The sequence below is a fragment of the Lactuca sativa genome, chromosome 3 (genome assembly GCF_002870075.4).
Source record: "Lactuca sativa cultivar Salinas chromosome 3, Lsat_Salinas_v11, whole genome shotgun sequence".
Taxonomy (NCBI): Eukaryota; Viridiplantae; Streptophyta; class Magnoliopsida; order Asterales; family Asteraceae; genus Lactuca; species Lactuca sativa.
The window spans coordinates 250818728-250833536 of NC_056625.2; the positions used below are offsets into that span (position 1 = coordinate 250818728).

The window sequence follows — 14809 nt, forward strand, 5'->3', positions numbered from 1 at the left end:
TTGTAGGTTTTATGTTTTCTATTATTTTTATTTTCTAGTACATATATTATATAGTTTTTTTATTTTCGTGTCATGGTTTTTAATTTTAACGTTAGGTTTTTTTAGTTTTAACGCTATGATTTAAATGTTATTCGACTGTATAGACAACAAAATGGTAATAGTGGTTGAATGGTAAATGTCGCTTATGTTGCACCAAATGTCAGACACACACCTTTAGCCTAATACAATCAAGCAACCACACATGATAAAAGACTAAGCAAACACTAATAGTATTTAGATTCAACCAAAACGAGCATCCATCCAAAAAACATGATAAGTCAGACTTATTTGACTGTCACAATCTTTCCAAACAACCATCATCCTAACCATTTCATTCATTAACATACAACCAACCTTAACCTATCCACATACCATAAAAACTACTACTACTACTACTTAAGTCACTCTGTCTGACATAGAAACAGACAAACATTTAGCAGAAGAACATGGAGTTGGCAACCGCCTCCTGAAGTTTTGGCAACTGAGGAACCGCCACTGCTCCAGCTGATGTCACCCCGGTGCCGCCATGGCTGGAGGATGTCTCCGAGTGGTCTTCAAACTTCATGAACTGAGACATCTGTGTGGCTGCCAAATGTGCGTAACAAATTGGTGCAACTGCATACAACAAACATAAAACAACCATTATTATTTAAGGGCTTTTTTAGTCATGTATGACTTTTAAAATAGTTGGGACTTACCAACAGATATGGCTGTGGTGCTTCTCTGGTAACTGTAATAATAATAATAATATAATTAAAAGTTAAAAAATAATAATAATAAAAATGAGATGATTTTTATATGCAAATATGAAATATTAGAGACAAAAGGGACTTACACATAGGAGAGGGAGTGGACAAGCTCCTGAAGATCATCAGCTGAGAACCCAATTTCATCATACAGAACATGGTAATGAGTGGGCCTGGTTGTCCCCTGTTCAAATATTTTATTACAAAACAATATTTTCATATTCAATTTGCTTTTTAAAGACAAACAAAAGCATGTAATTTGAATTTGAATTTGAGAAAGAAAGAAAGAAAGAGTTTGTGTTGCTTACAATCATGCCAGCATGTGCGCACATGTAGAAGTCGTTGTTGCGAGGATGACAGACCTTGTTATCTATCACAGTTCCTGTTTACAATAATAATAATAATGGAAACAATGTCATCATTATTAAACACAAATAAAAAAGCAACTTCTATTTAAGTAACTTACCAGGTTGAACATTATCTGGAGAGCCTTGCTGGAAAAACTTGGTGTGGTGATTCTTCTGAGCAATTATCACAAGAAATTTTGGGTTCCACTTGTCATCAAGGAACTTGCAAGCCTACCCACACCATTACCATTACCATATTTAAATCACTTTTTTTGCTTTAACAAAATAAGAAACTATTATATAAGAAAATACAAATACCTCGATAATTTGGTCCAGTTCAATGTTCAACACCTGGTTGAACTGCGACTCGCTCACACCGTCCCTATTATTATAATAATATAACAAGTAACAGAATTTTAAATTATTACAAGGAATCTTGATGTTTGAGCTTTTGTTCTTTGTTTAAAGAATATGACAGCAGAATATATTAAAATGACCAGAAGTCAAAGACAAGAACTGACCTGAAGATGATAATCTGGTCTGGCTTACGTTTGGCTGAACTTGTATAGAAGTCCAGGAGAAGCTCCCTGCCACAACAACAACAACAACAAAAAAAAAAAAAAAAAAAAAAAAAAAAAAACTCATCATTATCTCAAACTTCAAACTCTTTATTTGTAGATACATAAAGATTGTTAACAGCAAAAAGGACATGTACGGCCCTTTTTTGGTTGTTAGTTAAAATATACTGTATTTTTCAACATTCCCAAGGGAGGGCGCGCGCAGGAAACTCAACCCCATTCTTCTTTTTTTTAAATATCATATCATATACATAATATACAAAAACAAGGGAATGAAGAAAGAACTATACCTCATTATGCCTTCATCCTCAGTGTCAGAAACTTTCTTGAACAAGGAATCTATCATCTCCACCTTTGGAGATTGAGTTCTCACAGAAGCTCGATAACGGGAGATCAAAGGCCAATGTCGGGAACTAACAACCTGTAAATACAATATAACAAAGGATTTTTATGAAACTATTACATTTCTATTCCTATTTCTATAAATATATTAAACATAAAGTTGAGAAAAGAAAATTAGTTACAGCAGCAATTGATGGAATATCAGATTGGCCGGGTGAACCATGAGACACATCCATGCCCAGAATGATTGTGGGAACCTTGGATACAAGTGGAATAGAAGGAGAATGCTCCACAGCTAACATCGAGTTCAGACCTCCAAGCTGCATACCATATAACCATACCAGTACCACATTAACAAAAACCTTTCTTTCAACTTTAATCTTTTCTTTTTTAGGCCACCTACTTTCATTTCTTTCAACTCGCACATTGTAATTTCAAAAATCTACCATCCAGTTTTTTTTATTATTACAACTATATATTTTCAAAAATCTACATGAAAGTTTCTTTGGATAGATTTTTTAAAGTAAAATGATGTAATAGGTACAAAGTAAGGTAAGATGTTAAACAAATCAATCAAACTACAATGTTATTTCTTGAATTTAACTAATTTTTCCAAAGTGGGGTTTTGAAAATAATCATCTTTAACTTTTGCGATAAATGCAAAAAATAGCAGCATAGATTTTTCTTTGTATATTATAACATCTAACTTTCATTTTCTTTTTATTACCAACCAGCACTGTACTATTTGCTTTTGAAAAATCTATCCAATTATATGGCAGGAGTACCTTCAATTTGTTTCTTATTAGGACAATAGGCTTTGAAAAATCTATTCAATTATAGTAGTGAAAAGTTAATAACAATTTGATGCCATTGTATCTTCAAGTGTACTCACCTTAGCATTGATCTTAAGCAGGACATTTGTTAGGTACTGATCATTGACTCTCATAGGAGCAATGCATTGGGTCACAATACCAAAATCAGCCAGATTCTTCTTCTTCCATGGACCTACCAATACCAACCAAAATTTCATCAACACATATAGATAGATTAAATTTCCAAAAATAAAAAAATAAAAAATAAAAGATTAAAGTGGATGGATGAATCACCATAAAGATCAGAGTTCTTTCTTTCAGGTAACAAACAGAGTAGAAACTGCGGGGCACCAGGAAGCTTCGACATTATCATTTCAAACATTTTCTCAACTCTAACAAGAGGTGGGGCCCTCCTGTTTTGTGGGCTCTCCTCAAACGCATCAAAAGGCTCATCAATTTTCTACACATTGGATTTAACACCAAGTTAGTTACTTAAAACATTTTTAAGCCAACAATAATATAATGAAAACATACGATTCCTTTTAATCCTCCACATTTTATCAGATCTTTCACTAAGCTCTGAATGTTGCAGCGAGCAGAGAAGTTCACAACAGCCCATCGTTCGATTTTCGTGGGCTCCACAAGTTTCTATATCAACAAATCAAAAACATTTCATATTTAATAATGGTTTTATGTAACAGATTTAAGATAACAATTCGAAAGAATCAAAGAATCATACTTTGTTGTTAAAGTTCCAGCGTCCATTTCGCGGGAAGAAGTCTTCACCATTACCCACTTTCAACTGCATCATAGTAAAAGCAAAACCAAAATTAAAAAACTATAATTATAATCCATCAAATCCAAAAAAAAATAAAAAAGTACCTTTGGGGCTGCAAGAACACGGCCTTCCACTTGTGTGAAGCTGTTGCTTATTGAAATCCCACATGATTTCAACAAAGGTTCCTCATGATACTTATTGAGTGTTAGTGCCTGAAAAATACACAAAGCAAAAATTCAGAATCCTGTTTTTAAAAGTAATAAATAAAAACCACCTTCAAGTTTAAAAAGTGTACGTACATCGGTTAAAACCTTCATTCTTTCTTGAGGCTTTTGTCTGGATTTCTCCACCAAAGAGGATCTTTGCATTGTGTTGAGTGCTTTTGTGTAGCGTTGCAGAGAGACCAATGAACACAGCTACAACAAATCATCACATATAGTAAGTAAGAACAGCCATTAGAAGAATATGACAAATGTGGGCCCACATAGAGATAGAGCCCCATTGTGTTGTACCTCAAGGGGGAAGAAAGTTGGCCTTTTAGGCTTCCCAACATTCACACATGGAAGTTCACCAGAATACCGCAATTCGATCTTGCGATAATTCACAAAATAGTCATAAACAGTAACTTCCAAAGTCTCGAATTCACCATTCTCATCTTTCGTCTTTTGCCTCAGAGAAAAACTGAAACAATTAAACTGATTTAGTTTGAAGGTTTGGAACTGAATGACAGAGGAATGGAAAGAGTCATTTACATTCCAAGATCATGTTGGAATCTCATATGATTGTAAAACTTGAACATAATAATAGCTCACTAAACCTTAAATAAAAAGGGTTGTATTGCAAATTTTCATACCAACCCCCTGATGGAATGAACAGAAAATGGAAAGTTCAGGAATGTTCCATTCCTTCTATGATTCCATAACATAAAAAGAAAACATACAGCTGCTCGTTGCAGGGCTTCTCACTCAAACCCGTGATCTTGTACTCAGTATTGGTAGGGCTGGTTTTCACCCTCAGATTCTTCAGTGTACGCTTTGCCTGATTCAAACCACAAAAACTTTTAGTAAGAATTTACAAAAGAGCCCCTCAGGAAATGACAACATGATGGTTTGTTACCTTTGCCCAGTCAATAGAATAGGGATCTTTCACGTTTTGGTTTGCAATCAGAAACTCAACCACCGGCCCAGGTTGGATGATCATGGTAGTAGACACATCTGATAATCATAAACCATGTTTACTCTGATTTCATAAACTTCACTTCAGGGGTAAAAATGGAAAAAGGAGTGATGAAAAATTTACCAATGTTGAGGGATAGACCACCCTGGGATGTGCGGAAACTGGAATGGAATCCTCTGCATCCGAGAACGCCACCTCCGACATCAGCAAAATTCTTCACATCGTTGTGGAAAAAAGATTGGCGAACAAGTAGACAGCCTCTGTTTTTAGATTAAAAAAATTAGGCAACATTAATATAGAGAAAATTACAGGAAATAGTAACCTACATTAATAACTCTTTTAACCAAGAATTACAATGTACTTCAGTTTTTTACCCATAATAGCAACATACTTACACTTTTTACTTATAACTAACCGATAATAGCAAAATGCAACAAATGAGCTACATTGCCAAATTTGTAGTGAAATGTAACTACATTGCCATATTATGAGTTAAACAATAGATTCCATTGCATTACATTTGCCTATATTACAATGATTCACGAGATTAATTTTGTTAGATTTTTTAAAGGGTATTCACTATTCCACATATTACACATTTCAATACAAAAGTGACAACTTACTGTTTAGCTGCATGTTGTCTTAAGATGATATCAAGCACCCTCAAGGCTTCCATGGAGTTTTCAGATTCCTGTCCTCTGAGAGCCTGTGCAATTGCCTGCATTGGGATTTTGGCTGCAAAACTCAGCTCCACTTTGAAAGTCTTTGATTGATACGAACGCCTGATTCTCTTCTTGTCATTGTCAGGGCTTCCAGGGCTTGCATTTCCATTGTTACTGAATATTATAATATCCATAAGATTTATTTTTAAGTCATATATATAAAACAGATTAGTAATGTAAAACAGTATGCAATACCTACCGGTTTGAAGTGACATTTTCAAGAACAACAGTGAATTCAAGTTTGTTCCTTGGAAGAGCTCCAACAGTAAACAAACTTTTTTCACCATCATAAGCAAACTCCTTTCCTGCTAATTCAGAACCATATGTTTCGTGGACTCTATCAAGCACTTTTCTTCCAATGCCTTTCCCATCTATTGGGCGTCCATCCTCATAAAAAAGTGCGACCTGTTTGGTATAAATTTAAGACTTTTTTAAGTAATTCACCACTTTAAACAAAGAAAAATGATCTACAGTTACAAGATATGCAGATTTTGGCTAGGTAAGTTACTCGAAAGATGTATTTTACTATTTTTGACTATTGACCAAATGTCTGAAAAAAACACAAATGATAAAGTTTAAAGTAATGGAAGTTTTAGGTCCAAGTTAAAGTAGTAATTTCAAGTAATGACTTTATGATTTATAGATGATCTTTAGAAAAAAAAATTGTGAAAGAAGGGAAAAATAAATGAGGCCAACTTTGTAAAAGTTTGGACTTTATCGGGTGCCTCATTTTCTTGAATATAGAAAGTCATTCTTTCTGTATTGAGTCGAAAAGAGACCCATAAAATTCTTTCAGATAAATGATGCTAAAAAGATATTTGAGAAGAATGGAAAAATAAACAAGGGGAATTTTAAAAAATGTTAGGAACCAAAAGGGGAAAGCCTCATTTGCATGACTTTCCTAATTAAGTCATTCTTTTTGCATCTAGTCACCGAAACACACATTAAGTGTTTTCTGTAAATTACAATATTTAAGAAAATATTTCAGAAAGAAGGGAAAAATATGTGATGAAAATTATGCATAAAGTTCAGAGCTAATGGAGAAAGCTGCCAGTCAAAGAGAAACACAAAGTGCTTCTTTTTGGATAAATTATGTCCAAAATATATTGGAGCTGAGGAAGAAGAGAAAAGTAAAAGAAAGAAATTTTGAAAAATGTTAAATGACTTAATGAGAAATGCCTCATTTTCAGCAAGTTTTTTTTGGTTAAAAGAAAGACAAACTAAAAAATGTCTAACTCCAATTAGTACTTTTATAAAAGTAACAAAAAAATAACATACACTGTAGTGGAAGAAGTGTCCATCAACATTAGAGACGTTGACTTTGAAATGGTTGGTCAACAGTTGAACTTTGTTGCCTCTGGTGGCCAGACCACGCCTCCCCATGGGCACCCTCATCACCTTCTTCTTTTCAGGCTCTGCTTTCATTGGAACAACATCTTCAGGGACAGGTGGAGGAGGTGGCAATGCATCACCATTTCCTTTCTCTGGATCCATTTTTGGATGCTACAAACAACAGAACAAGTTAGCATCATTATAAACAATCATTCAAGTAGAGGAACTACAAACTCAAAATTGAACTAAATGTAAGAAATAGCAACATACTTTCACTTATTTGTTTATTATAGTATCCTAGTTTCAATTATTAGTATCGCAGCATTGTACATTGAAACCTAATTTGGACTTTAAGCTACAAAATACAAAATAAAAAATAGAACTTCATCCAAGTTCTGATTTCTATAACTGTTTACAAAGATGCTACACCAACACAGTATAAAGACATATCTTAAAATTCTTGAGAATGCAACAAATACAGCGAAATAAAATAAAGCTGATATCTGAAAACCCTTTTTAAAATCAACAACGTAATAGCAAATTAGGCCAGAAAATACTTGATGATTTTACTTAAATAATAACATAAATGATTAGAAAAACACTGAACATTAAAGCCATATACTAAAAAATCCTTCAAAAAGTTTCATATTTCAAGAAAATAAACTAACAACTCTTGTACTTAAAGAAAATCAAGAGAACAACACAAATGTACTTCTAATCCACCAAAAATGATATGAATACACATAATATAGAGCCAATAACTCAAAATCCCTTTCAAATATCACGAAAATATGACAAAGAAAGTACATCGTACTTTTGTACCACCACTTCCTTCAGAAAAGATAAAGGTACAAAAAAATTATAAACCACGAATCAGGAAACTCCTTCCAAAAATCAACAAATGAGAGCAAATAAACCAATCAACTACTTGGAACATCAAGAAAATCACGAAAAAAAATATACAAATGAACTTTTAATTCAGCAAATCTGAAACCCCTTTTGATTATCGACAGATAAAAGCAAAATAAACAAACCACTCCTGCTCGTTTTTTATAAAATCACAAATAATTATAAATACACTTTTAGTTCAGCAGATCCTTCAAAAATGGCAAACGTACACACAATATAATAGCGAAATCTGAAAACCCCTTTCACTAATCAAGTATTTGGTACATTTACGAAACCAATGTATTTCTACTCCATCCAAATCGGAAAAGTAAGCTAGAAATTGCAGAGGACTATGACCGAAAACTTCTTTATCAGACCAAAAAATGGAACCATGAAAAGTAAAATCAGTAAAATCAAAATTAAACTAACTCATAAATTTAGTAAAAGTCAGAAAACACCATGCACGACGGAAAAAACGATCAAAAAATCCTTCAAAATAGTAAAGTAATTATACCTGAAACTCAGAGAGAACCCTTGTTTCGAAATCTAGATCACCAGCCTAGAACCTGAAAAACAACAACCAGAGAACAAAATCACAAAGTAAGGAGTACTGAGAGATCATAAAAAAAAACCCCAAGAAATTACGAAACCCCAAAAAGAAAGCCACCTTTCACCGATCTTAGATAAACATTAGTACAAAGCATTAAATTAGAAAATATACTTTGAACACCGCTTTATAAAAGAGTAAACTAAGTCGAAATTTTCAGAAGAAAAAACCCAACAACTTTCCTAAAATATTCTCTCGAAATGCCAAAAAAAACACAACATTTCACAGTTTACAAGGTTTAAATTCAGCCCCAAAACAACACACTTAACAAAATTTAAAATCGTTCCTCATAGAAGATAAGAGAGTATACATTCACAAAAAGTGAAAAAAATACCCCGTGTTCTTTTGTAAAAAAATAGCAAAAATATCCTAGAAAAAACACCAGCATTGCAAGGATTTCAAAGTTTTGGACAGAAAGCCTAAAGAAGAAACACTGACGCATAAGTTTCGAAGTAACTGACGAACACAGCAAGAATTTCAATTAATCTCACCAAATTAACACCAAGAAGGACGAAGAAGAAGGGGTAAAAACCCTAAAATGAAAATGAGGACTGATGAAGAGAGTGGAGTTGAGGATTTATTGGGGGTGGTAAGTTACAATGGGGAAAGTGTAAGCCAACAAACTTTTTTTTCTTCCCACGCGCTCCCGTTTGGTTGCGTAATCATCTCTGTAGGTTTAAAAAGAATCATGCAGTGTTTAAATCCCACGCGCTACTCTTCTGACTGCGTCATTACTTCCATATATTTAATAATAATAAAGCTTCAAAATTATAGTTATCTTGCCACGCGCCCTCTTCGTATCCCCTCCATATGTTCAATAAGAATCAACTTCCAAAAGTACGAGATGATTGCATAATTTCTTACCTTTTTAGATGAAATTTTACTAATATAAGTGAGATTTATGTGATTGATTTTGATGGGATTTCCATATGCAAATAAAGATACATATATGGTAAAATATAAATTACCGCAGTAATGTTAGAGCTAATAATGATTAAAAATAATTTATTAAAAAGGTAAATTATAATTTGATTGTGGTTTAATATATATTTTTGATTAATAATGTAGGTTTAATTTACCGACCCACTTTATAGAAACCGAATTGTAATATATATTTTTGATTATTTAATATTTAAAATAGAGAAAATGACAAAAATAGTCAATTACACTAATTGCATTACAAAAATAGCAAAAAAAAATCGGGATTACATATTTAGCCACCCATTTTGCAGATGAGATGCCCATTTCGCAAATGGGACCTTCTCATCTGCGAAATGGGTGATTTTTAGGTATAAAAACGTTTTTTTTTTTTTTTCATTTTCACCATTCTCTACACAAAAACTCTCTCTAACTTTGGGCTTCTCTCGAAATTTTGGCTAGTTTTTGAAGAAAATGGAGGATTATGTCAACAATCCCGCAAATATGGTTAGATTTTAACTCTTTTAATGTTTAAAGTTATTTTTTTTTTATCAATTGTTGTATTATTTAGTGTTAAAAAGTGTAATTTTGTTGTGTTTGATAGTTTTAGTATATTTTTAGTATACTTGAAGTTTAAATGCAAGTAGAGACAAGTAGAGACTGCGTAGATAATGTTTACAATTTGTTATTTTTGTAGTTTTTTTAGTTGCTGTATAACCTGAAATCTTGTAAATTTTTATCCTATAATTGTTTATATAAACTGCAAAATAGTTGTTTGTATATATATTTGTCGTATAACATTTGTATAAGTTGAAAATTTGTCGTATATATTGTTAGAAATTGTTTTTATTTGTCGTATAGGTTGAAAATTTTGTATAAAGTAGTCGTATAACTTGCAAAATTGTTAGTTTGGTTGTCGTTTTATTTTTAAATTTTTTTGTTTATATGGTTATATAATGTTAGTTTTAATTAGAAAGATAAAAATTGTTTATATATTTGTCGTTTAAGTTGAAAATTTGTTTAAGTTGAAAATATGTTTAAGTTGAAAATATTTATATAATTATGTATGATATTGTTTTCTATCGTAAATATATTTGTTGTATAACTTGGAAAATTGTTTATATATGTGTATGTTATTGTTTTTTATCGGGGAAATATATATATTAGTAATTAAGAAAGTATTTGCAGTTCGTAATCATATATTTAAAAAAAAAATATTTTTTAGTTATCTAATTTGTTTTTGTGTTTTTTTTTGCAGCATGATTTTAGTTTAATGAATACGAAAGTCTTTGCGAACCTAAAAGGTTCTGGCGGTAACATATGGGAAGTCTTTGAAGTTTTAGATGATGTCCGACGTGCTATTTTCAGAAATACCGTCTTTGGCTATTTTATTGATGTCCCTCGTTTACAAGGGGACGCTTTATTGTTTCATAAAATGTTCCTTCATCAGATCCGGCCGAACCCTGTTTTATCTCCAGATGGAATAAAACGTTTATATTTTCGAGTAGGCAATACCAAAATGGTTTATGGGCCGGAAGAGTTTTGTTTGATTACCGGCTTCAATTTTGGGGAGTATCCAAAAAACATTGGGAGAAAAGGGTCGGAAAAATTAATAAGCAGTAAAAAAAGATGTTTACTGCGTGAACGGCTATTTCCGGACCATACTAATAGTTCGGTGAAAATCGGCGACCTGAAAAGTTTAATTTTAAATCAAACATTCCTAGCACTTGACGACCTTGATGCAGTTAGAGTATGTTTGATATACATTTTGTGTGAAGGTTTTTTGGGCAAAGAAGTTAACGATCGGGTGCCACAAGATTGGTTTTATTTGGCTGAGAATTTGGATCTCTGAATATGTATATTTTCTTTACGTTAAAAGTTCTATTTTATTAAAGTTATAATTTATATAATAATCAATTTTGTTTTTTTTGTTTTGTTAGCTTCGCTTGGGGTAGCTATCTATGGGATTTTACTTATGTTGACCTTGAGGATACGTGGAATAAGATACATCATTATTTATCACTTCCTGAGCGTGGTCAAACTTTAAAGTATTCCGTCTCAGGATTTACGGCTCCAATTAGGGTATAAAAATTTTCTTATATTTAAATTGTTTTATTGTTATATTTTTTATTTTAATTTTAACTTTTATTACTGTTATTGTACAAAATTGTAAATATGGATATATGAGATGATTCCGGCTGTTCGTGCATGTGGATTTGCATTGAGAAAAAATAAAGACTTGCCTCGGATGAAAAGATGGAGCGGAACAAAAAAATTAAAATGGGTTGACGTGAACAATATTTGGTCAAAGATGCAGGTTTAAAAATATTTCGTTTATTATTAATAAAGTTGATTATTATAGTTTTATATGCATTTTTAATATGTTTAATTTTTTAGGAGGGGCTACCACCAAGACAAAACATGTTATCGGGTGATGGTGAGATGACATCTTTTATTATATGTCATTTCAAGAGTATGTATATGGTGAAGGGAAAGCAGTTCCATCCCCAGTACGGGACCATTTTAGGAGACAAGACGAATCTTCGTCTAGTATGTCGTCCAGTGGTCGCTCTCATGGTAGAGGTCGGGGCAGTGGGAAACACAAGCTAGACGAGTTGTTGAAACGGGTAAATGCACTGGAGCAGCATGTGTTTATGAATCAACAAAAACCTACAAAGGTTTTTTTTGAAGAAGTGAATAATGAACAATTTTGGAACGACATTATTTTTGAGGAACTGACAGTGTCACAAAGAAATTATGATGAACAGGTTAGTTACACGCTACATTATTTATTAAATTTTATTAACATATATGAATACATGTGTTCATATTTTATATTTGAAAATATAGGTTGTGCAAGATGAAGTGATGAATAAAAACAATACAACTCAAAATGTTTTTGGTGATACTCAAGACGACAAGGTTGTTATAGATGTTACCTTTACGATTTTAATAATTACTTTTTAATAAAGTGTATTTTGTTATTAAGTAAAAAGTTATATTTTTAATGTAGGTGTTGGAGGAGAGTACTCAGTATGCGGGGAACAAATTTGATGATGATGTGTGTGATGTAAACGATTATAGTGAAGTTAAAGAGGTTATAATATAGTTACATTAATATTAATATTTTGTTTATTTAGATATTATTGCTTATTAAATTATGTGTATTTCGTTATTAAGTATAAAGTATTATCTTTAATGTAGGAGTGGGAGGAGAGGAATGACAATGCAGGGAACAAATTTGATGATGATGTGCCGGATGAAGACGAACTTATAATAATGGGAAATGTAGATTATTTTCATGATGATGATGATGACAAAGAAGTTACACCCGATAAACCTAGGAGTCGAAAACCATCACAATTTTTATGCACTCCTTACACCGAGGTATTCGTTTTATTTATAAACTGTTGATTTTATGTTTATGTGAATTATCTGAAAGATATACATTTAAACATTTGAATATTGTTTTTAGTTGCACACGACACCGAAACAAAAAAGAAGAACAAAAAAGAAGGTTGGTATGAAATCAACAAGCCCCGTTCCTCCTCCAGTTTTTGGTGTTGCTCATGACTTCTCCAGGTTGCGCCTGCAACCTTACGTAGCAGGCGGTGAGGATGTCATCCAAAATTATGTATTGCATTCATACGATGTGCAACATCGTTTGTTTAATTTCGTGTTAGATAGAGATTTTTGGAGCTCATTGTTTGGGCATACACACGACGGATGGTTGGAGTCAGCGGTAAATAAATTGTTAATTAATTCTTTTAAAAGTTAATTGCTTTTTAGTCAATAACAAAAGTATCATGTGTGAAGCATATAACCATTTGGTACCGACTTTTGATGGAGAGACGGTTTGAGAGCGACCGACATACAATAATGCCTCCAAATTTTTTTGTTTCTCATGCTTTGGAAGAAGGACAAGATTGGAGGGCGTTTATGGCTGGTATTGCTACATACCCCAACTTCATGGTTGCTTGGTGGGATGTTGATACGGTAAACTTAATAGTTTATATTGAAAATAATATTGTTTTTTTGTTATGTTTTTGTATTGTGATGTTTTTGTATTGTGATGTAAATAAACATAATTTTATTTTCTGATCCTTATACAGGTCTTATTGCCGATTCATTCATCCCCTAATCATTGGCTATTTGGGGAACTACGATTAGCGTCAATGGAAGTGCATATTTATGACAGTCTTGGTAGAGGTGCTTATGAAAAATTCCAATCCGAAGGAATCTTTTCCAAATTTGAACGTCGGGTGGCAAATTATTTGGACAAGATTAAGTATTGGGGGCGGAGGAACATCCCAAGGATTCCATTGAATATGCAATTCATTTATGAAGAAAACGTTCCCCAACAAAGTAGTCATTTGGGAGATTGCGGTGTTTTTCTTTGTATGTTTATGGAGCAATTGGTTTCAGGTCAACCAATACGTGTTCTTATTGACCCAAAGAACGCAGCTTTAGAGTTCCGTCTCCGGATGGCAAAAATTATTTGGGGGTCTAGTCTTGCTCCTCTGTAGTTGGATTATATAAATGTATATACAAATTAATGTTGGATTTCATTATTAGTTTATCTTTAGAGTTTACTCAACGGATGACAAAAAATATAACGTTACGACAATTACAACAATTTAATGACCTACTAATTACTTATCAATAAATTCAACATAAGAACGACCACAACATTTGTTTTAACGTTACAAATACAACAATTTATTGACCTAACAACTTCAAAACCATAAAAACAATATTGAAAAGCTTACAACTTGTAAACAAGAACTGTCAAGAACAACACCCAACTACAAACCAACGCTATCTTTAACTTCTTATTTTCTGATTGAAAGAGCTTATTAGAGTTAGCTACTTTAGCTATTACCATAGAAGATTGGTCCTTCTCTTCATCAACCCAACTGATAAACCCGCATTTTGGTCCCTGTTAAATTTAATATCCACAGTAAGAAAATAAATTTGTGTCATGTAAACACGAGGGTTTAAATTTGAATGACGATAAGAACATGATACCAAATACGGGCAAGCGTAGAACAATCTTCCTGGGTTTTTAGCTGTACCCGAAATCCTAACGATACGTTCTCCTCCACAATTGCAGTATGCCATTAGCCTTCTTATTCTTTTAAATCGGAGTTACTTTCTCAGTTAAATTTTTTCATAATGAGTGACACCCATTTATAGAATAAATCATATTACGGACAATTCTTTTTGACTATGAAATAAACTGGTTTGACTATGAATTCAAAAAGTTCAACTATGGAATGCAGACAAGTACATTCTGTAGTATTGTCATGTCGGTCAGTGAAATTTGACTATGAAATGAACTGGTTTGACTATGAATTCAAAAAGGTCAACTATGAAATGCAGACAAGTACATTCTGTAGTATTGTCTTGTCGGTCAGTGAAATTTGACTATGAAATGAACTGGTTTGACTATGAATTCAAAATGTTCAACTATGAAATGCAGACAAGTACATTCTATAGTATTGTCATGTCGGTCAGTGAAATT

The 14809-nt window shown here is 32.6% G+C and overlaps 2 protein-coding genes across 4 annotated transcripts; one reads left to right on the top strand and one right to left on the bottom strand.

The window, feature by feature from the left end:
- Positions 1-253: 253 nt before the first annotated feature.
- Positions 254-9029, bottom strand: LOC111907797 (protein argonaute 4). 3 transcript variants are annotated; one of them, XM_023903599.2, is made up of 24 exons: positions 8859-9029; positions 8275-8326; positions 6819-7043; positions 5740-5945; positions 5442-5654; positions 4942-5078; positions 4759-4856; positions 4583-4680; positions 4155-4323; positions 3942-4058; positions 3747-3854; positions 3604-3666; positions 3399-3512; positions 3159-3324; positions 2945-3057; positions 2235-2372; positions 2001-2131; positions 1654-1719; positions 1451-1514; positions 1252-1363; positions 1094-1167; positions 875-969; positions 738-769; positions 254-654 (listed from the first exon to the last, which is right to left on the bottom strand). In XM_023903599.2, the coding sequence occupies exons 3-24, from the start codon at positions 7032-7034 to the stop codon at positions 473-475; spliced, it is 2712 nt and encodes a 903-aa protein (XP_023759367.2). In that variant the 5' UTR covers positions 7035-7043; positions 8275-8326; positions 8859-9029; the 3' UTR covers positions 254-472. The 3 variants fall into 3 exon arrangements, with proteins under 3 accessions (XP_023759367.2, XP_023759369.2, XP_023759368.2); XM_023903601.2 differs by lacking the exon at positions 8859-9029 and adding an exon at positions 8806-8828; XM_023903600.3 differs by lacking the exon at positions 8859-9029 and adding an exon at positions 8428-8525.
- Positions 9030-13158: 4129 nt separating this feature from the next.
- LOC128133085 (uncharacterized) lies at positions 13159-13963 on the top strand. Its single transcript, XM_052770093.1, has 2 exons — positions 13159-13281; positions 13398-13963. Exons 1-2 carry the CDS (start codon positions 13165-13167, stop codon positions 13809-13811), a joined length of 531 nt encoding a protein of 176 aa, XP_052626053.1. The 5' UTR covers positions 13159-13164; the 3' UTR covers positions 13812-13963.
- The last annotated feature ends 846 nt before the right edge of the window (positions 13964-14809 follow it).